Source organism: Megascapheus bottae, chromosome 2 (genome assembly GCF_031878675.1).
Source record: "Megascapheus bottae isolate mThoBot1 chromosome 2, mThoBot2.hap1, whole genome shotgun sequence".
In the NCBI taxonomy this organism is placed as follows: domain Eukaryota; kingdom Metazoa; phylum Chordata; class Mammalia; order Rodentia; family Geomyidae; genus Megascapheus; species Megascapheus bottae.
Genome location: NC_143510.1, coordinates 12586036 through 12608426, shown reverse-complemented (window position 1 = coordinate 12608426; position 22391 = coordinate 12586036). Strand labels below are relative to the sequence as shown.

The following is a 22391-nucleotide window of genomic DNA, read 5'->3' as shown; positions in this document are numbered from 1 at the left end:
TGGTATTGTGGCTCAAAGTGGTAGAGCACTAGCCTTGAGATATAGAGCTCAAGAACAGCACCCAAGCTCAGAGTTCAAGCCCCACAACAGACAAAAACAAAACAAAAGGTAAATGGGGCCTGGAGCATGGCCTAGTGGTAGAATGCTTGCCTAGCATACACAAAGACCCAGGTTTGATTCCTCAGTACCATATACACAGAAAAAGCCAGAAGTGGTGCTGTGGCTCAAGTGGAAGATCGCTAGCCTTGAGTAAAAAGTGTCTAAGGACAGTGCCCAGGTCTTGAGTTCAAGACCCAGGACTGGCAATAATATTAAAAAAAAAAGATAAATGGCCAAATGCTCTTTATGTTCAGGCTTTCTTTGCTTGCCCTTCTCTTTGCCAATCCTACCCAACTTCCCCTAGCCTCTGGGCACAGGAGCAATCTGTCCCTGCTAAATCACTAAAGAAAACCTGGAGCTTCTTCCTTAACCTGAACTATCTGATCCCTTATTCAACATTGAAGACTCTGCTCTTCCTCCCCAAGCTGAACCTTTTGTTTTCTCTTCCTACCTCATCTCCTCTTATTCAGGCTGGAAACATGTCTCAAGGGACTCTTATCTCTATCCAGCCAAACACTGGAAGTGATGCCATTGCTCAAAGTGGTGGAGTGCTAGTCTTGAGCAGAACTCAGGGGCAGCGCCCAGGCCAATAAGCAAAATTGGCAACTGGGACAGGCTATCCCAAGCACCTAAACCCCCAAGACCCAACCAGTTCAGGGAACAAAGGACAGTGAAGAGGAATAAGAGATGATGTTTCATTCTAAATGGAGCCACTTGGTGCCTGCCTTTTCAAAATTAACCAGAGCCAGCAGATCGAAGGAATTAATGAGCATAGCTAATATTCACATCTGTCTTCTAACTGGTCAGAAGCTTAAAAAGAGTCTTAGATTCAGGCTAAGATTCAGGACAGTTAGCATTGGTCCTCCATACATACTCTGTAATCTACCATCGGGTCCCTTAACTACTCCAATCTAGCCCCAGCTTCTGACTGCTTATTCTTCCTCTCCTCCTCCCCCTCCCCCCCAGTCCTGGGGCTTGAACTTAGGGCATGAGCACTGTCTTTGGGCTTTTTCAAGGATAGAGCTCTACCAGTTGAGCCACAGAACCACTTCTGGCTTTTTCTATGTATGTGGTACCTAGGAATCCAACCGGGGTCTTCATGAATGCTTTGAGCACTCTACCACTAGGCCTAACTCCCAGCCCCCCTGACTGCTAATTCTTAACCAGTCTACCATGCCCTCCCCTACAGTTGCCAGATGTCAGAGTAGTTAAGGACATTTCCCATTAACTCCAGGAACACCTGGAATGCAAATATGAACTACCCAAGTCATCCAATTTTTAATTTTTCTGCCCTGAGCCCTTTCTCTAATATTTTTTCTTATTGCTCAATCCCTGTCTTGTAAGATTTCTTTCAGATTTCATCCAAGCACAGATACACATGTTCACCACCAAGCTGCTGCTTGCTGCCTTCTCCCAGACCAGATAACTCCACCTTCTACCCCCAATGTCAATGCCCCTTGCCAGCAGGAAGTAGCCAAAGAAAATCATTGCCCATTTATAACTATCAAAAGCCTGGAGGGAGCTGGAGAACAGCTCCCCCGCCCCTTTCTCTTCACCTGCCTGAAACCAGTCATCACTTGTCAATCAACTGACAGTGAGTCAGCAAAAGACCCCAAACGCGTGAGTCTGAATCCCTGTAAATTGGGTCAGGTTTAATACATATCGATTTCAGGAGTGGCAGGTGCATTTCTTCCTAAACTTATTAAATAAAAATGACAGAAGGAGCCTGGTGTGGTGACTCATGCCTGTAAACCTGGCTACTCAGGAAGCTGAGATTTGAGGATCTTGGTTCAAAGCCAGCCTGGTCACTAAAGTCCAGGAGACTCTTATCTCCAATTAACAACTAGAAAACCGGTGTAGGGTGGTAGCTTTGAGGGGAAGAGCTCAGAGACAATGCCCAGACCAGGCTAAAAATAAAAGTAGGGGTCCCGGAGTTTGGCCGAGTGGTAGAATGCTTGCTTAGCATGTACAAAGACCCAGGTTCCATTCCTCAGTACCACATACGTACGGCGAAAAAAGGTGGACATGGTGCTGTGGATCAAATGGTAGAGCTCTAGCCTTGAGAAAGCCCAAGGACAATGCCCAGGCCCCAAGCCCCAGGACTGACTGGAAAAAAAAAACAAAACAAAACAGGTCTAGCAAGACAAGGGGTACAGGAACAGGCTTGACACCGCCCTGGGCCCCCAGAAAAATATAACCCGTTTTTAAAATTTTCTGCTTCCTTGTTAAACCCTACCTAAGCCCACTCCAAAACCCACTCCCTCGCACAACCTCCAATCCCATGGGAAGGAGTGTGTGTGTGTGTGTGTGTGTGTGTGTGTGTGTGTGTGCGCGTCCCTCGATGTTCCTCAATAAACAGTCCCAGCAGGTCCACGATCCAGTCTGGCCTATTCCTTTTCTGGTCTCCTCCATTTTCCTAACAGAAAGTAACACGATGCGTGAAGAAAAACAAACTAACTCAGAAATTAGGGCCCAGCAAGAACTGCGAATGTCCTCTAGGCGACGCCTCGAAACCCCGCCCCCGGCCCCGCCCCGCCCCCCGCCCCGGCCCCGCCCCGGCCCGGCCCCGCCCCGCTCCCCGGCCCACTCCTGGGTGCTGGGGAAGCCCGGCGTCCGAGTAGGGTTTCCTGCGGGAGACGCGCCCAGCGCCTGGCACCGGTTTTCTGCGGGCTTCAGGCGCTGCGGGAGGTCGGAGTGCTGGTGGAACGAGTGAGCGGGCCAAGGGTCTGGGGCTCTACACCCGGGAGTCCGTGGGGGGACTGGGACCAGCTGGCGGCTCCCGGGGACCTGGGCGGAGCCGGGTGGGGCGCGTCCCTCCGCAGGGTTGTCCTGCCGCGCAGGGCCGCAGGGCCCGAGGTGAGGGAAAGTCGAGTTACTTCCCGGCCTGGGGCCTTCCTCGCCAGGAGAGGAGGGTTCTGGGGGCCACCTGAGGTGGAGACTCGGGGTGCTAAACTGGCTTACAGCCTCTTAGGTGCCTAAAGTGGTCCAAAGCAAAAGAGGGGTGTGGGAGGTGAGCACGACATGCGCTCCCCGAAAGTGTGTGGAATTATGCTAGCCATGGCTACCCCTGGGAAAGGACTTACAAGCGAGGAAGGGCTTTAACTTTTCAGTTCTGTAGGGAGCTGAACTTCTCTACACAAACTCCAGGGTGGAAAAAGTTTACATGACATTTTTTAAAATTAATCTTTGATTTGAAACCCCTCTCCCCTTGCTCTTTTCCTCCTCCCCTCTTTTCTGTTGTCTGTCCTCTCTGCTTGCACTAGGGCTTGAACTCAGGCCTCACACTCTCATTTGGCTGTTCCTTTTCCCCTTCATTTTATCGTTTTCTAGTTAATGAATATACGTGTGTCATTTGTGTACTTAGGAATCATCAAAGTTTTGTTTTTATGATCTTTTTCTTGGCGCCAGTGTGTGTGCTGGTCCTGGGGCTTGAACACAGGGCCAGGGCTCTGTTGATGAGGTTTTTTTTTTTTTGCTCAAGGCTACTAATCTACCACTTGAACTACACCTACACCTCCACTTCAACCTTTTTGCTGGTGAACTAAAGAGTGGCACAGACTTTCCTCTCCTGGCTAGATCTCAGCCTTCTGAATAGCTAGGATTACAAGCACGAACCACTGGCACCTGGCAAAAGGTTATTTTTTTAATTAAAGAATTTATTAACATTGATTTTTACATCATATTTCAAATGACATATTTAACAATTATTCAAGAAGGGAATCTCTATATACAATTACGGGCACTTAGATTTTAGAACAGAATTAAAATTAGGCTGAGGGTTTGTATGCCATAGATACATATTAATCTATGTAATAAAACATTATGTCTGTAGAGTCATACATTTTTTTTTTTTTTGCCAGTCCTGGGCTTAAGCTCAGGGCCTGAGCACTGTTCTTGGACTTTCTCAAGGCTAGAGCTCTACCACTGAGCCTCAGCACCACTTCTGGCTTTTTTCTATGTATGTGGTACCGAGGAATCAAACCCGGGTCTTCATGCATGCTAGGCAAGCACTTTAACCACTAGGCCAAACTCCCGGCCCGAGCCATACATTTTTATGTCTATGTAGTTGTGTTTATATTTCCAATACTATGTCCATAGCATTGGGTAAGCAAATATTGAGTCCTCGCTCTTGTGCTGTTTGGATCTAATAGCCACATATTAAGGATACTGTGCGCCGGAAAGGTTATTTTTATTTATTTATTTTTTGCCAGTCCTGGGGCTTGATCTTGGGGCCTGGACACTGTCTCTGAGCTTCTCTTGCTCAAGGCTAGCACTCTACCACTTGAGCCACAGCATCACTTCTGGCTTTTTCTGTGAAGTGGTACTGAGGAATTGAACCCAGGGCCTGGTGAATGTGAGGCAAGCACTCTACCAATAGCCACACTCCCAGCCCTCCAAGCTTATTTTATTTATTTATTTTTGTGGGTCATGGGGTTTGAACTCTAGGCCTGGGCATTGTTCCTGAGCTCTTCAGCTCAAGGTTACTGCCCTGCTCCTTGAGTCACTTCCTGTTTTCTAGAGGTTATTGGAGATAAGAGTCTTCCGGGGACTTTAGTGCCGGGGCTGGCCTTGAACCGCCATCCTCAGATCTCAGCCTCCTGAGTAGCTAGGATTACAGGTGTTAGCCACTGCGCCTGGCTTCAAGGTTATCTTTTTAAATTACGTTTTATTATTTTTAAGTACTTATACAAAGGGGCCACCATTCAACATGCCTGTTTAGGATTACAATACATCGTATCAGTATCACTCCTTTAATCCTTCTCTTCCATTCCTCCCAAATGTATCACCTCAGTTTTCCTAGTTTCATGTGATATGCATTAAATATAATTTCATTCCTCACCCCCCATGCACTTGGCTTTTTCGATAAAGGCTAGCATTCTACCTCTTTTTAAATTGTAATTAATAGAAAGGTTACATTATATTCACCAGATAGAAAGTGCATTACTTCACAAACGTTGATACCCCTTCTCATGTTAACATTCTACCCCTTGAGCCACAAGTCCACCTTGTGCTTTTTGCTGGTTAGTTGAAAATAAGACTCCCTAGGATCTGTCCACTCTGGCTACTTTCAAATGAGATCTTCAGATATCAGCCTTCTGAGTAGCTAGGATTATATGAGCTAGAAGCATCTGGCACTCTCTCTTTCTTTAGGGAAAAAATAGATTATTTCTGAGATTTATTATTATTATTATTTGGTACAGGTCCTGGATATTGAACTCAGTGCCTGAGCACTCTGCAACTTGAGCCACAACTCTATTTCCAGTTTTATTTTTGTTTGAGTTGATAGTTAATTAGAGGTAAGAATCTCATGATCTTTCTTTCCCCATTGGTTTCAAAATTTAATCCTCACATCTAAGTATCCTGAGTAGATAGGATTATAGTTGTGAGCCACTGGTGCCCAGCTCTTATTTTTATTTTTATTTTTTGGCCAGTGCTGGAGCTTGAACTCAGGGCCTGGGCACTGTCTTTGGACACTTTTTGCTCAAGGCTAGCACTCTGCCACTTGAGCCACAGTACCACTTCCGGCTTTTTCTGAGTATGTGGAGCCAAGGAATTGAACCCAGGGCTTCATGCATGCTAGGTGAGCACTCTACCACTAGGCGACGCTCCCATCTTGCTTTCTTGTTTAGCTTTTTTTCTAAAGGTTGGCATTCTATTATTTGAGACATATCTCTCATTCTAGCATCCTGGTGATTACTTGTAGATAAGAGTTGCATAGACTTTTATTGTCCAGGCTGGCTTTGAACTGTGATCCTTAGATCTCAGCCTCCTAAGTAGCTAGAATTACAGGTATGAACCAACCATACCTTACTCTCATTCTCTCTTTCCCTACTCTCTCTCCCTCCCTTCCTTTCTTCCTTGCTTCCTTCCCAAGATGAAGGAAGTGTGCAGGGTACACAAACTACCATTGTTTTGTATCCAGACAGGATTTTGGTCTGTAGTCTAGCCTGACTGGAATTCTCAATGGTCTTGCTTCTGCCACCCAAATGCTGGGATTCTACCTATGCACCACTAGACATAAAACTGTAGGGAGTTAAATTGGAGCATCAGTAAGAAATGAAACTGTCAGCTGTCACTCGTGGCTCACACCTGTCTCATCGTAGCTACTCAGTTGGCTGAGATCTGAAGATTGAGGTTCAAAGCCAGGCCTGGCGCGAAAGTCCCTGAGACTTATCTCCAGTTAAGCACCACAAAACCAGAAGTGGCACTGTGGCTGAATGTGGTAGAACTTTCGCTTTGAGTGGAAGAGCTCAGGGACAGCGTCCTGGGCCAGAGTTCAAGTCCCATCACTGACAAAAAAAAGAAAAAAGAAAAAGAAAAGAATTGAAACTGTTAAGTGGACAGAAGCTAGATTGTGTAGGAGGCTGAGGACAAAGGAGCCCTGCCTTCCAGGAGTTTTATTTCAGGAAGGAGAAACAGGCAAATATGCCAACGAAGTTATTTTTTCATTTAATAAGCAGTGATATTATACATGGTAGCTGAGGTAGATATCAGGGGAGCTCCTTAGGTAGATTTGAACACAGTTTCAATCATCACAAGTAGATGATAAGGTTTCAGCAAAAGTGGTAGCAAGAAGAATGGCAATAAGAATGGATCTGGGAGGCATGGAGGGAGGAGTACCCATGTAAGGTTATGTACACTTCTAATCCTGTCTCTGGGGAGACAGAATTATGAGATTAGGGGCTCTAGAGGACCTCTTGTTGCCCAAACAAAGCAAAAAGGATTTGGAGATGTACTGGATACTAACGAAGAATTATTTCCCTTTACTGAACCCTTAACTATAAGTGTCAGGCACTGGTTCCAAGTGTTCATATTTTTCCCTTATTCCTATCAGCCTTTTTGTAAGGCAGAAAGCAGAGACACAGAGAGTTGAACTAGTTTGTCCAATGGGCCCAGAGTGAGGCCTAGTGGTAGAGTGCTTGCCTAGCATGCAGGAAGTCCTGGGTTCGATTCCTCAGTACCGCATACACAGAAAAGGCGGAAAGTGGTGCTGTGGCTCAAGTGATACAGCGCTAGCCTTGAAGAAAGCCCAACGACAGTGCCCAGGCCCTGAGTTCAAGCCCCAGGACTGGCCAAAAAAAGTTTGTCCAAGGTCTCGTGGTAGAGAAACTAGAATTCAAAGTCAGTTCTGTCGTACTTTGTTTTTATTTTTATTTCATTTGATTTGACTTTGTTTTGTGTTGTTTGAGTGCCCATATTGGGGCTTGAACTCAGGGTTTGAGTGCTATCTATACACCAGTACTGTGCCACTTGATCTGCAGTTCTACTTCTGGCTGGCTTTTGGTGTTCAATTGGAGATAGGAGTTTCATGTCTTTTCCTGTCCAGGCTAGTATTGAACTACCATCCTCACATCTTAGCTACCTGAGTTGGTAGGATTATAGGCATGAACCATAAGCTTCTGGCTTAAATATATTTCTTTAGGTGGCAGGTCCTCATCTGTGTTTCTTTCCTTCCAGGTATATACTGGTTGGGCTCCAGCCATGGAGAAACTCTATGGGCATGTATCTGCCCGCTCGGATATCCTCTCCTTGAAGAACCGGTGTCTGGACATGCTCTCTGATTTACAGCCTTTGAAGAAACCAGATAGCCATATGCCTGCCCGATCAGACATCCTCTCCTTAGAGAACCGTTGTATGGTTCCTGATCTGAAGACCATGGAAAAATCACATGGGCATTTGTCTGTCCAGTCAGATATCCTTTCCTTGGAGAATCGGTGCCTAGCTACCCTTCCCAGTGTAAAGAGCATCTTGTCTGCCAGCCCCTTGCTCCAGTGTCTTCAGACATCTCACGTGATGCAAGCTAATTTATACAGCTCGAATACCCACAATTACCTGCTGTCTGAGCTGCCAAGCAGGAGGACTGAGCATCTCTCTGAGGGACTAGACCTTCCCACCTATCCCAAGACTCTGAAATCCATCTCTAGTACAGGAAGATTTCAGGAAGCAACTTTGGTAATAGCTCTATACACCCATCTGGACTCCATCCTTGTCTGTTATGTACTGTTATCACTAGCTTATGCCTGTATGTCGTGCTAAAGTACTCTGTATTTGGTACCTTTTCTCCTCAGGTTTTTTTTTTTTTTTTTTTGGTTAGTCATGGGGCTTGAACTCTGGGCCTAGACACTGTCCCTGAGCTCTTCAGCTCTAGCTACCTCCCTACCCCTGGAGCCATAGCTCCACTTCCAGTTTTCTGGTGGTTAATTGGAGATGAGTCTCATAGACTTTCATGCCCAGGCTAGAGTAGCTAGGATTACAGGTGTGAGCCACTGGCTCCTGGATAGCAACCCTGTTCTCACTGCATATCTAGTTCAAATTCTGGACAGAGCTGGGCAGTGGTGGCGCACCTGTAATTTTAGCTCTATCACTTGAGCCACATCTTCACCTCTGTCTTTTTTGTTAATTGATTGGATGTAAGAGTATCACAGGGGCTGGGAGTTTAGCCTAGTGGTAGAGTGCTTGCCTAGCATGCACAAAGACCTGGGTTTGATTCCTCCATACCACCTACATAGGAAAAAACCAGAAACAGTGCTATAGCTCAAGTGGTAGAGCTCTAGCCTTGAGAAAGCCCAAGGACTGTTCCCAGTCCCTGATATCAAGCTCCAGGACTGGCCAAAAAAAAAAAAAAGTATCATCGAATTTCCTGACCAGGCTGGCTTCAAACTGTGATCTTTAGATCTCAGCCTTCTGAGTAGCTAGGATTACAGACATGAGTGGTGACTTATACCTGGCTCTAAAAATATCTTTATAGCCTTAAGGAGGGGTGAGAGGGGCTCTAGGCTCCCAGGTTGTGAGATCAGTAAGGAAATGGAAGAGGAAGGAACATCATGAAGCATCCGGGTAAAGACTCAGCAGAAGATTATATAGGGAAAAGCTGTGTGACCATGAGAGCACTGAAGCATATAGGCCAGACCAAGGCTGATCAATGCTGGGATATGAAGCAGAGAGGTGTAAACCACTGCTACACAGAGATATGTATCTTTTCCTATCTCTAGGAGTCACTTTCATCCATGTGTTTGAATGACCATGAGTGCATGCTATGATTTATAACTACCACTCTTCTAGGGGCTTGGGTGCTATTCAGAAGAAAAGGAAAAGCCAAAAGAAAAGGAAGAAGCAGAGGCCCAGATGCCTTTTTATAGTCTAAGTTTGGGAGAGGAAGAGGACATGGAGACTCTGGCCCTGAAGCTCACATCTGGGGATTCTGAATCTCATCCTGAGCCCACTGACAAGCTTCTTCAAGAAAAGAAGGTGAAACATTCAGAGTTGGGAGAAGTTGATGGTGGTGGGGGTAGAGAAAGGAGAGAAACATGACCCTACCCCAAATAGAAGGGAAAGAAGGGGATATGACCTAATTTCTGTACTTACTTCCTAATCCCTTCTCTAAACTCTAAGTTGATTAGATAGTCAACCTTTCTGAATGTGAAGTCTATTACCTCTATCCCTTTTTCTTTCCTTTCTTTTTTTTCTTTTTTTTTGTGGGGGGGTACTGGTATTGCAACTTGAACTTAGAGCCTGGACACTATCCCTTAGCTTTTTTGCTCAGGGTGACACTCTACCACTTGAGCCACAGCTTTACTTCTGCCTTTTTGGTGATCATTTGGACATGAGTATCCTGCCTAGCTAGGTTGGCTTTGAACCTTGATCCCCATATCTCAGCCTCCAGAGTAGCTAGGATTATAGGTGTAAGTTACCAGTACTTGGCTTGTCCTTTATTTCTTAAACTGGTCTATTTGGATTCTTCTCTCTTTTCTTCCTTCTCCCAACGTCTAGATGGCTTTACTGGGCGTACTGTGTTGTACTGTGGCCTCAAATGTCAACATAAAAAATGCAAATGACTCCACCCAATGTTTCATCCTTGAAGTCTGTAGAGAACTGGCCACTTTGGAGCCTGAGTTCATCCTCAAGGTATTGTTCAGTGAAGGAGGGATGGAAGCAGGAAATTGGGAGACAGAGAATGTGGTTACTGTGTATGTGACAGGTAGAAGAAACTTTAGTAAGGGAATAGGATTCTAGGTGAATCTTAATCTAATCCCTGGTGCTGAAAAGAGTAGTGAAAGAGGTTGTGTACTAGTACCCCATGCCTATAATCCTAGCTAGTCAGGAGAATGACATCTGAGGATTGTGATTCTAGTCCAGCCTTGGAACGAAAAAGTCCATGAAACTCTTTTCTCCAAGTAATCACCAAAAAGTCAGAAGTAAAGCTGTGAAGCTGTGGCTCAAGTGGTTGAACACTTAGCTTTGAGTAAAAAAGCTAAGGACCAGTGGCCAGGATCTGAGTTCAAGCCCTAGCATAGACAGACAGACAGACAGACAGACACATACACACACACACACACACACACACACACACACACACACACACACACACACGAGAAGAGAAAGATGAACTCCGGAATGAGCACAGAGCTGATTTGCACAGGTAAATCCACAGTGTTAGGCTGTGAGAGTCATAGTGAGAACCAACAATGAAACACGATCTGGCTCTTAAGGAGCTATAGTATTACCAGGAAAGCAAATATATCAATATATCAATGCAACTCGATCGACAGATAGTGTTTTAGAAGCAGAGAAGATGACAGTATTTTCTGAGGATTTAGAAGAGTAGGTTTAATTAGCAATTTGAACTCTTAGATAAGGTTTTGGTTGGTAGATGTTGATATCCGTAGTCTTCCAAATAGGAAAAGGACTTGATTGACTTAGAAGGCAGTCAGGAAACTCAGAAGAAGACATGTTGGAAACGTGGGTGGATATAGACTAAAATTTGAGCTGGGCACTGGTGGCTGATGCCTGTAATCCTAGTTACTTGGCCGGCTGAGACCTGAGGATTGCAGTTCAAAACCAGTCCAGGCAAGCAAATGTGAATGATTCTCATTATCTCCAGTCAGCTAAGAAAAAGTGGGAAGTAGAGCTATGACTCAAGTGGTACAGGACCCTCCTTGAGCAAAAAAGCCACGTAAGGCCCGGAGTTCAAGTCCCAATACTTGGGCACACACATACACACACACACACACACACACACCACACACACACACACACACACACACACACACACACACACACGACTAAATTATGGAGGGCTTGCTAAGCCAAAGGGCTTGGGCTACATCTGTTATAGACATTATAGAGTATTCAGGAAAGATTTTAGCAGGCAGATTTAAGTTAGTTTAAGGTGTAGAGCTACAGGTGGAGAGGCTGAGATGCTAACCCTTACCACCCTGTGCCCCAGGCCTCTTTGTATGCCAGGCAGCAGCTGAATACCCGGACTGTGGCCAATAAAGTCTTGGCCATTGCCGCCTTCCTGCCAGCCTGCCGCCCCCACTTACGACGGTATTTCTGTGCCATTGTGCACCTGCCTTCTGACTGGATCCAGGTAGCAGAGTTCTACCAGGTATGACATTCAGTTCCCTCACTTTTGCTGTTGGGATCTGAGGAGAAATTCTTCTAGACAATTCTGAGATGTTTCAGGACAGCCACTCCCTGTATGATGTCGGGTTGCCCCACAGAGAAAATACGAGGGGCTGGGGGAAGGAGGGTTGAACCAAAGTTAGAGGAGTTGATCTTATTTTATTCTGGATATCTATAATGGTGAGAATGAAGACCAGACAATACCGGTGACTTAGTCAGTGCCCCAGGAACTACAGTTTTCAAGGCTGTCATCCTATCTCTTGAGCCACAGTGCCACTTCCAGTTTTCTGGTGGTTAATTGGAGATAAGAGTCTCATGGACTTTAGTACCCAGGCTGACTCTGAACCAAGATCCTCAGATCTCAGCCTCCTAAGTAGCTAGGATTACAGGCATGAGCCACCAGCACCAGGCCATCTCATGGTTTTCTCTCTTTGTGACAGCACCTGGTTAAAGGAGATGAGAACAAGTTGGTGCCCTTGCCTGCCTGCCTCCGTGCTGCAATGACTGATAAATTTGCCCAGTTTGATGAGTACCAACTAGCTAAGTACAACCCACGGAAGCACCGTGCCAAGAAAAAACCCCGTCGCCTGACCCACCCTCCAGTCAGTCCCTGCCTCAGCCCTTGTCATTCACAACCCAGGCCTCTTTGCTCTGGGAAGGGAGGGTTAAATGAATCGGGGGTGGAGAATGGGATTTGACAGTAAGCTACTGAAAGAGTCAGACATGTCCAGGAGCACTGGGAAAGCTCAGGAGCAGGAAGGGTAAAGTGGGGTTCTTCCTCAGTTGGTTTCCTTTTCGATAGAAATAGACCTTCAGGCTATTGGAATGGTTTCTTCAGGGAGAGCCTCAATTTCCCTCCTTGAACTAGCTTCTCTTGTTCCTATAGAAGATGGAGCGTTCATTTCCTAAGAGATGTTTCCCAAAGAGCCTTTGGCCACTTAAAAATCAGCAGATTGAGGTAAGTCCTTTGGTCTAGAATTGTATATGTGCATGTAATGTTTTCTGAGCTGGTATTTATGTATTATTATTTATTTATTTATTTTGGGGCTAGTTCTGGGACTTGAACTCAGGGCCTGAGCCTTGGATTTTCTCAAGGCTAAAGCTCTACCACTTGAGCCACAGCACCATTTCTGGATTTTTCTATACATGTGATATGGTGGAATTGAACAAGGGTCTTTGTGCATGCTAGTCGAGCACTCTACAACTAGGCCAAAGTACTGGCCCCTGAGCTGATATTTATAAACATAATTCTTCCTTCCTGCTCCCCTTTTTTTTGTTGGTAGTGGGGCTTGAACTCAGGCCTGGGCACGTCCCTGAGCTCTTTCGCTCAAGGCTAGTGTTCTACCACTTTGAGCCAGGTGCTGTTTCCTATAAACAGAATTCTATTAGGTTTAAAAATACTACTAATAGGGGCTTGGCACTGGTGCCTCACACCTGTAATCCTAGCTACTCAGGAAGCTGAGATCTGAGAGGGTTGGGGCAGCAAAATCCCTGTGAGACTTCTCTCTCCTCTCCCCTCCTCTCCTCTCCCCTCCCCTCCCCTCCCCCTTGTCCCCTCTCCTCTCCTCTCCTCTCCTCTCCTCTCCTCTCCTGTCGGTCTCAGTCTCTGTCTCTGTCTCTGTCTCTGTCTTTTGTTGGTCATGGGGCTTGAACTTTGGGTCTGGGCTTAGTCCCTGAGGTCTTTAGCTCAAGGCCAGCATCTACTACTTGAGCTGCAGCGCCACTTCCGGGACTCTTATCCCTAATAAACCACTCAAAGACCCGAAGTGGAGCTGTGGCTCAAGTGGTAGAGCCAAGCGCTACCCTTAAGCAAAAGAGTTCAACCCTGACAAGATAAAAAAAATAATAATAGGGTTGGGGTGTACTTCAATAGGGGAATATTTATCTAGTACATACAAGGCCCTGGAATTGATTCCAAACAATACATCAACAAAAACAAAACATAAAACATAACCAAAAATAAACAGCGATAGATATATGCCAATTTCTTGCCTCAAGATTCTCAGCCAGGATTACTAAGGAGTTCAAGCATGAGGTTTAATTTTTTTCTATTTTATTAGCCATAATATCGAGTCTACTCTTAGGTTACATGTTCAGTAGGGTAAACAAGTTCAAAATGTATGAAATATCCACCTTTCAGAGGGTTTTGCCTTTTCTCTTTTGAGACAGTTTTCCCTTGTAGTCCAGTCTGGCCTGTAATTCTCAACCCTCAACTCTCTGCCTCCTGAGTTCTGAAATTATAGAAATACACCAGTACACCCAGGTCTTTTGTTTCTGTTTTGAAGTCTGTCATTGCCTAGGCTACTCTCAAACTACTGGGTTTGGGTGATTATCTTATCTCATCCTCCCAATTAGCTTAGTGTGTAGGTATGCAACTGCACTCTCTTTATAAGTTTGTCTTTTTTCTCCCCCCCCCCCTTTAAATCCAGGCATCAGTGGCTCATTACCTGTAACCCTAGCTACTGAGGAGGTTGAGATCTAAGGATCGTGTTTTGAAGCCAGCCCCAGCATGAAAGTTTGTGAGACTCCTATTTCCAATTAACCACCAAAAAGCCGAAAGTAGAGATGTGCCCTGAGTGGTAGAGTGCTAGCTTTAAGCAAATAAATAAATAAAGGATTAAAAAAAGATAAAAGTGTGGACACAGCTGGATGCAGTGGCTCATGGTTGTAACCAGAGCTACTCAGGAGGCTGAGAACTGAGGATCAAAAGGGCACAAAAGGACCTGAGACTTATCTCCAATTAATCTCTAGAAAATGGGAAGTAGGGCTCGGCTCAAAGGTGGTGTGGTAGCCTTGAGCTGAAGAGCTCAGAAACAGCGCCCCGGCCAAGTTCAAGTCCCATGACAGCCCCCCCAAAAATCATAGACACAGCACCTAGGCCCCGATTTCAAGCCCTTAGGACTGGTATAAAAAATTAAGAAATTGTACAACAAAGAGTTATAAATGCAGCATGTCATTTTAGGAGTACATGAGCCACTGTCTTACATTTATTGTGAGGGATCTTGTTGCTGCATATCTTACATTTTGTTCTTTCTCCAAATCCAATTTTTTTTCCTGTGCCAATACTGAGGCTTTACTCAGAGCCTGGGAATGGTCCCTTTGCCTTTTTTCCTCAAGGCTGAGCTCTACCACTTGAACCACAGTATTGAGTCCAGAATTTTGATGATTAATTGGTGGTAAGAGTCTCCAGGACTTTCCTGCCTGTGTTTGAGTTGTGATCTTCAGATCTCAGCTTCCTGAGTAGCGAGGATTACAGGTGTGAACTACTGGTACCTGGCAGTCCAAATCTACTTTATGGAAAGACATTATGTGACAGGTGGAAGATGTTCGGGTTCTGTTTTCTGAAGAAAGCGTACTTGAGGGCTGGGAATGTGGCCTAGTTGTAGAGTGCCTGCCTAGCATGCATGAAGCCCTGGGTTGGATTCCTCAGTACCACATAAACAGAAAAACCTGGAAGTGGTGCTGTGGCTCAAGTGGTAGAGCGCTAGCCCTGAGCAGAGAGTCTCAGGAACAGAGCTCAGACCCTGAATTGCAAGCCCCAGGATTGGCAAAAAAAAAAAAAAGCATTGTTGAAATGGCCCCTATGGGACTTGGGTTGTTTTCACAGTTTGAAGCAGCCTACAACACAGTCCCAAAGAAAAACAACCAGCCAAGGTTCACCCTGAAGAAGTTAGTACAGCGACTGCATATCAGCAAGCCTGCCCAGCATGTCCAGGCTCTGCTGGGCTACAGGTGAGAAAGTACACACTGCACACATGCTTCATCAAGGAGATTCCATTACAGTTCAGCCAATCTTGGTAGCTCTAAATGTACAGCGGCACAAGCTTGGGCAATGTAAGCCTGGACAGATGCTGTTTGTAAACATGACTGACTGGCTTTGGGTAACTTTCCTTTTCTATTTTCTGGTAGCTTGGAAATGATAGACATTTTCTTCTCTATTCTAGGTACCCCTCTAGCCTACAGCAGTTTTCTCAAAGTCACCTCCCGGGGCCATGGGATTCTAGCAAAGCTGGGCAGCGGATGAAACTGTCTAGACCAGAGACCTGGGAGCGAGTACTGAGTCTTCGGGGCAATAAAGCTTCTGTCTGGGAGGACCTCATAGGTATGAGGACCTTGACCAGCTAATCATCCATCCTCCCTCCCTCCCTCCCTCTCTTGTTCTTCTTCTTGTGCCTCTACTGAGCCATGAACTCAGGACTTCTTGTTTTCGCTTGGCCTTTTTACTCAAGGCTGGCATTTTGCCACTTCAGCCACACCTCCACTTTTGGCTTTTTGCTAGTTAATTGGAAAAATGATTCTTGTGGACTTTTCTGCTTAGGCTGGGTGTGAACTGTGATCCTCAGATCTGTCTCCTTAGTAGCCAGAATTACAGGTATGAGCCACCAGCACCCAGGTATCTCTTCTCATTCTTTTTTTTGGGGGGGGGGGCAGGAAGGGAGTCAATAATGGGGCTTAAACTCAGGGCCTGGTACTGTCCCTGAGCTCTTTTGCTCAGGGCTAGCACTCTACTACTTTGATCCACAGCTCCACTTTTGGTTTTCTGGTGATTACTTGAAGAGAAGAGTCTCATGGACTTTTCTTCCTAGTTGGCTTTGTTTCATAATCCTCAGGTCTCAGCCTCCTGAGTAACTAGGATTTCAAGTGTGAGCCATCAGTGCCCAGCTCTCTTTTTTTTTTTGCCAGTCCTGGGGCTTGAACTCAGGTCCTGGACACTGTCCCTGAGCTTTTATTTTTGCTCAAGGCTAGTACTTTACTGCTTAAGCCACAGCTCCACTTCTGGCTTTTTGGTGGTTAGTTGGAGGTAAGAGTTTCACAGGCTTTCCTGCTCAGGCTGATTTTGAGTCTCGATCCTACAGCTTAACATCCTGAATAGCTAGGATACCAGGCTTGAACCCTGGGCCTAGCTTCTTTAAACTATTTTGAGTGGGGATTGGCAGTGTGGCTCAGGTGGTAGCATGTCAGCCAGTGAACAAAAAGTGTCAGATCAATAATTCAAATCCTGGTCTCAGAGTAGAAATAAAAAGTAAGTTGGGTGCATGGCTTAAATGGTAGTGCATCAGTCAGTGAGCAGAAGTAGCATCAGGTAATGAGTCTGAGTTCCGGTTGCAGACAATACATTTTTAAAAAATAGAATAAATTGTGGCCAGGAGTTTGGCCTAGTAATAGAGTGCTTGCCTAGCATGCTCAAAGACCTGGGTTCGATTCCTCGGTACCACATACATAGAAAAAAGATGGACGTGGTGCTGTGGCTTAAGTGGTAGAGCTCTAGTCTTAAGAAGGCCCAAGAACAGTGCTTATACCCTGAGTTCAAGCCCTGGGACTGTCAAAAAATAAAAATAATAAAAAATAGAACAGATTATATATAGTCTTCCATTCCCCCAATCTGGAACTTTCCAGTTGGAATCTGAATTCTTGCTCTGATCTTTGACTTCTCTCTCGGTGTTCATTTATTTTTTTCTTTTTTTTTTTTTAAACATTTTTTTTTATCAGTCCTGGGCTTGAGCTCAGGGCCTAAGCACTGTCCTTGGACTTTCTCAAGGCTAGAGCTCTACCACTTGAGCCTCAGCACCACTTCTGGCTTTTTTCTATGTATGTGGTGCCGAGGAATTGAACCCGGGTCTTCATGCATGCTAGGCAAGCACTTTAACCACTAGGCCAAACTCCCGGCCCCTCATTTATTTTTTCTTTCTTCCTTTCTTCCTTCCTTCCTTCCTTCCTTTCTTTCTTTCTTTCTTTCTTTCTTTCTTTCTTTCTTTCTTTCTTTCTTTCTTTTCTTCCTTCCTTCCTTCCTTCCTTCCTTCCTTCCTTCTTTCTTTCTTTCATTCTTTCTTTCTTTGCCAATTCTGGGATTTGAACTCAGGGCCTGGACACTGTCTGTGGGTTTTCTCAAGGCTAGAGCTCTACCCTTGAGTCACAGCAGCACCATTTTTGGCTTTTTCCTGTGTATGTGGTACCAAGGAATAGAACCCTGGGCTTCATGCACTCTACCACTAGGCCACACTCCTGGCCCCTCACTTGCTTTCTTCTAATCTCTGCCTGCCCCCCCCCCCCCCCACCACAGACAATGGGAAGCTTCCCTTCATGGCCATGCTTAGAAACCTGTGCAACCTGCTGCGGGTTGGCATCAGTAGCCGCCACCATGACCTTGTCCTGCAGAGACTCCAGCACTCGGTACGTGTGAGGGGTGGGCTGCATGTGGCTGTACTTACAGGCCGAGTATGAAAGTACTGCTGCTGCCATAGTGGCGGCCAGGCTTTCCTGAGTACCCAAGAAATGCCAGGAGCACCAGCCTGTTTCACTGTGTGCTGTAACAGATGTGCTATGAAAATGCAAAGGAAGGTTTGTCTGAGGTTTCAGCCAGTCCTTTGAGATTCACAGTAGCATTTAAGAATTTTCATTTTTAATTTCTGAGCTCAATTACTACCAGAAAGAATCCCCTCCCCCGCCGTCTTTTTTGTTCCAAATCTGGGCCTTGAATGCAGGACCTAGAACAGTTGGTTAGCTTTTGCTGAAGGCTGGCATTCTACCACGTGAGCTACAGCTCTACTTCTGGCTTTTTGCTGGTTAATTGGAGATAAGTGTCTCTGGGATATGACCAGGCCGGCTTCAAATCGTGATCCTCAGATACAGCCTCTTCAATACCTAGGATTAAGGGCAAGAGCCACCAGCGCCCAGCAGGAATCCTTTTTATGATTTAACTGACCAGAGGGAACATGGTCTAAAATAAGGGGGAGCCCTTCTTTTACTTCATCTTTTACCTCTTGTATGCAAAAATGGTAACTTTTCCATGTATCTGTAACTGTTTCCCTTTCCTCACCTTCCTGTCCACTTCACAATTGGTTGGTAGGAATGAAGTGGTTGCTTCATTGTCATGGCCTCCTCAGCACTCCTCTCCTTCCTTGTCCTCTGCTCATGGTCCCTTCCTTGCTTTTCAGAAGTCTGTGATTCATAGTCGCCAGTTTCCATTCAGATTCCTGAATGCCCACGATTCCATTGATAACCTTGAGACTCAAGTCCAGAATAAAGGTATTAATTAGTATTAGCTTCCTTCTTCCAGTGTCTGCATGGCTTTCATGTCTAAAGGAGACAGGCCCTCTGGTATTCTCAGCTCCTTATCTTGTAGACTTGGGGTGTGTGATAAGCAGAGGTCAGACACTTGCCAGACCTGGGGATCAGGGCATATTAGTGGGCAGGATAAGATGAAGAACAAGAGGCTGTCTGACTCTGATGTTTTTACCCGTCATCGCACAGCCTTGCCTTTTCCCTCCAATATGAAACTGATGAAGCGGATAATGAATAGAATCTCAAAAACTATCAAGAGGCCTGTTAACCCACAACACCTTCGCAACCTCAGTCGTCAGCAGCTTCGGGCAGCTATGATGATACCTGTGATCTATCAGCAGCTGAAGTGGGAGAAGCTGAAAATACACAAGGCCAGGTAAGAGTGTGTGTGTGTGTGTGTGTGTGTGTGTGAGTGTGTGTGTGTGTGTGTGTGTGTGTGTGTGTGTGAGAGAGAGAGAGAGAGAGAGAGAGAGAGAGAGAGAGAGAGAGAGAGAAAGAGAGATGTGGAAGCCACAAGTGAGTATAGGACATTTGTTGGCGGGGGAGGGGCTTAGTTTTTCTGTGCCTGTACTTATCCCAGGATAGATATGCTTGGTCTTATCAGCATCTCCTGCACAGCAAAACCATCTTTTCTCTTTTTTTTTCCCTTTTTCTTCTTTTTGCCAGTTCTGGGGCTTAAGCTCCAGGTCTGGGGCTTAAGCTCCAGGTCTTGGCACTGTCCCAGCAATAGTCACCAGCACTCAGTGAACAGAGCTAGGAGTCAGTTTTGTTTTTGTTTTTTTGTCAGTCATGGGTCTTGAACTCTGGGCCTGGGTGCTGCCCACTTTGTTTTCTGGTGGTTAATTGGAGGTAAGAGTCTCAAGGACTTTAGTGTCTGGGTTGGCTTTGAACCCCAATACTCACATCTCAGCCTCCTGAATAGTGAGGATTACAGGTGTGAGCCACCGCGCCTGGCTCATCATTTTTTTCTTTTAAATCAAGTCTATGCATTGCAATTGGTTGTTTCATCTCTTATTTTAATCTTCCTTTATACATCAGCAAATTGTTGTGGAAGCCAGGTTCAAGGACCCCAGAAAATGTCTCAAGTTCTGGAATTGTCTGTTCCAGGGTTGTTTCTGTTTCTTATTGATTGGCATGAGCTCTAAGGACTTAAACCTATTTAGATTTAGCAATTTTATTTTCAAGAATTTCCTTCGTGGGGGGCCGGGAGTTTGGCCTAGTGGTAGAGTGCTTGCCTAGCATGCATGAAGTCCCGGGTTTCATTCCTCGGTACCACATACACAGAAAAAAGCTGGAAGTGGTACTGTGGCTAAAGTGGTAGAGCTCTAGCTTTGAGAAAGCCCAAGGACAGTGCTAAAGCAATGGAGGAAGAAATCTGAATATTTATGTGGTGACAGGATCTTGTCCTCCCACTTGCCTCAAGGTGGCCGGCAGACAAGGGCCTGAACTTATGCCTATCTATGTCTTTCCTTGCAGACAGTGTTGTGTTGATGTGGAAATGCTGGATAGGTACCGCCAAGCCCTGGAAACAGCTGTGAACCTCTCTGTGAAACACAACCTCCCGCCGCTGCCAGGCCGCACTCTCCTGGTTTACCTGACAAATTCTGGTGCAGATCGAATATGTCCCAAGAGCAATAGACAAGGGGTAAAAAAATGAACTAAAACAAAACAAAAAATAAGCCAGGTGAAGGTGGCTCATGTTTGAAATTCTAGATATTCAGAAACTAAGAGCTGAGGATCACAGTTCAAAGTCAGCTTGGGTAGGCTATAGACCTCTTATTATCTCTAACTACCAAAAAATGCCACAAGTGAAAATGTGGCTCAAGTGGTAGGCCATAGCTCAGGGATAGCACTCAGGCACTAAATAAATAAATAAATAGCATTTTCTAAGGTCATTGATAGAATTCTGGCATTGATAGCCCAGATTGGCCAGAAACCTACTATGTAACCCAGATTGATCATGCATTCATATTTTTTACTGTTTTGTTTTGTCCTGTTTGTTAGTTATGGGGCTTGAACTCAGGGTCTGGGCACTGTCCTTTGGCTTTCTCAAGGCTAGTGCTCTGCCACTGAGTCACAGTGCCACTTCCAGCTTTTTCTGTGTATGTATCACCGAGGAATCAAACCCATGGCTCTGTGCATGCCAGGCAAGCACTGTACCAATAAGCCACACACCTGGCCCAAATTCACCATCTTCTTGCCTAGCCAGATCTGGTTTTCCCAGGGATCCACACAGACTGAGCTAAATAACATGAATTTGCTTCCAACCACCAGTTCTTGGTTCTGTAGGCTTTGGTCATAATTCTCTTTAGGGATGGTAACACTAACATTTCACATTTGGCTAGTACTTGATACACTACATTTCAGTCCCCTAAAATAGATCTCACTTTCACCTTTCTACTTCTCCATCCTAGTATTGAATTTGGGAAGGGATTCTAGCTTTGCCTCACCTACTGTCAATGCTTCTTAAGGGCTGTGAAGCTAACCCCTCCTAGCTGGAGACTTGGCCTTTTTCCATTTTCCCAAAGCAGCAGAGGTATTGGGCCCTCCAGAGCTGCAGGGAAGGGGCAGGGGTAGATTATGAAATAAAGGAGCTTTCTTTCACCCTCCCATGTGCCCTACCAGCCCCAGCTGAATTACGGACTGCTGCTGATGGCAATGATGATGGCACGGGCAGAGCAGTGTGAGCTCTTGTTGTGTGGGCGAGGAACTCTGAAGACTGCTGAACTGAAGGCTGACGAAGGTATTCTGAAGACTGCCGGCAAGCTCCAGGCCCAAGTCCAGGTTGGTCACTCACCCTACCATCCACAACCACGAAGGGACACAAGGAAGAGAATAGTCGAAATAGGAAAGACAGAGAGAGTTAGGCCTGATGGTACAAGCCTATAATCCCAGCACTCAGGAGACTGAGGTAAGAAAATTGTCAGCTTGAGGCTAGCTTGAGGCATTATAGAAGAGACCTGATCTCAAAAAGACAAGCATACAGCTCTGAAGATTTTTCTAGTAAGATTAATGTTTCTTTTCTTTTTTGTCAGTTGTAGGACTTGAAACTCTGGACTGAGGCCTGATCCCTGAGCTCTTCAGCTCAAGGCTAGTCCTCTACTACTCTGAGCCACAGCACCACTTCTGGTTTTCTGGTGGTTAATTGGAGATAAAGAGTCTTATGGATTTTCATGCCTAGGCTGGCTTTGAACTAAGATCTTCATATCTCAGTCTCTTGAGTAGCTAGGATTATAGGTGTGAGCCCCTGACACCCAGCTAGTACTTCTTTTTTGATTATAGTAGTCTGTATTCAAATGCTACAGTAAGAAACTAGAGAGAGAACTTACTGGAGGCAGAATTTACTCCAGCTCTGGAGGTTGCCATCAGCATAGGTCTGGTGAGGACTTGTGACATGTGGGAGGAAGAGGGAAGAGACCATTTGAAATAGGAATTGAGAGTGTGATTCATGAGTCAGGCTCTGGCTTTTACAATTCATTCTTATAAGAACTTAAGAGTCTCATTTGAATTACTGTAAGGTCCGGCAGAGGTAGCTTGTGTGATGATCTGAAGACACCACTAACCACCACTCTCCCTTTTTTGTCTTGAGTGCTGGAACTTAGGGCCAGAGCACTCTTCCTTTTTTGCTCAAGGCCTATTCTCTACCACTTGAGCCACAGCTCCTCTTCTGGCTTTTTTACTGGTTAAATGGAGATTAAAGAATCTCATGGGGGCCAGGAGCATAGCCTAGTGGTAGAGTGCTCACCTAGCATGCATGAAGCCCTGGGTTCGATTCCCTAGTACATACTCAGAAAAAGCTGGAAGTGGCACTGCAGCTCAAGTGG

The 22391-nt window shown here is 45.5% G+C and overlaps 1 protein-coding gene across 1 annotated transcript in view; it reads left to right on the top strand.

Moving 5' to 3' along the window:
• The first annotated feature begins 2725 nt into the window (after positions 1–2725).
• Tep1 (telomerase associated protein 1) overlaps positions 2726–22391 on the top strand; it is a 54388-nt gene continuing 34722 nt past the window's right edge. The window contains exons 1-14 of the mRNA XM_090320193.1: positions 2726–2808; positions 7558–8052; positions 9163–9348; positions 9871–10005; positions 11327–11488; positions 11946–12107; positions 12392–12463; positions 15113–15237; positions 15450–15607; positions 17567–17676; positions 18441–18531; positions 18757–18943; positions 20044–20212; positions 21193–21351. Coding sequence (XP_090176319.1) covers positions 7582–8052; positions 9163–9348; positions 9871–10005; positions 11327–11488; positions 11946–12107; positions 12392–12463; positions 15113–15237; positions 15450–15607; positions 17567–17676; positions 18441–18531; positions 18757–18943; positions 20044–20212; positions 21193–21351 — 2187 coding nt within the window. The 5' untranslated portion in view covers positions 2726–2808; positions 7558–7581. The remainder of the gene's footprint in view (positions 2809–7557; positions 8053–9162; positions 9349–9870; positions 10006–11326; positions 11489–11945; positions 12108–12391; positions 12464–15112; positions 15238–15449; positions 15608–17566; positions 17677–18440; positions 18532–18756; positions 18944–20043; positions 20213–21192; positions 21352–22391) is intronic.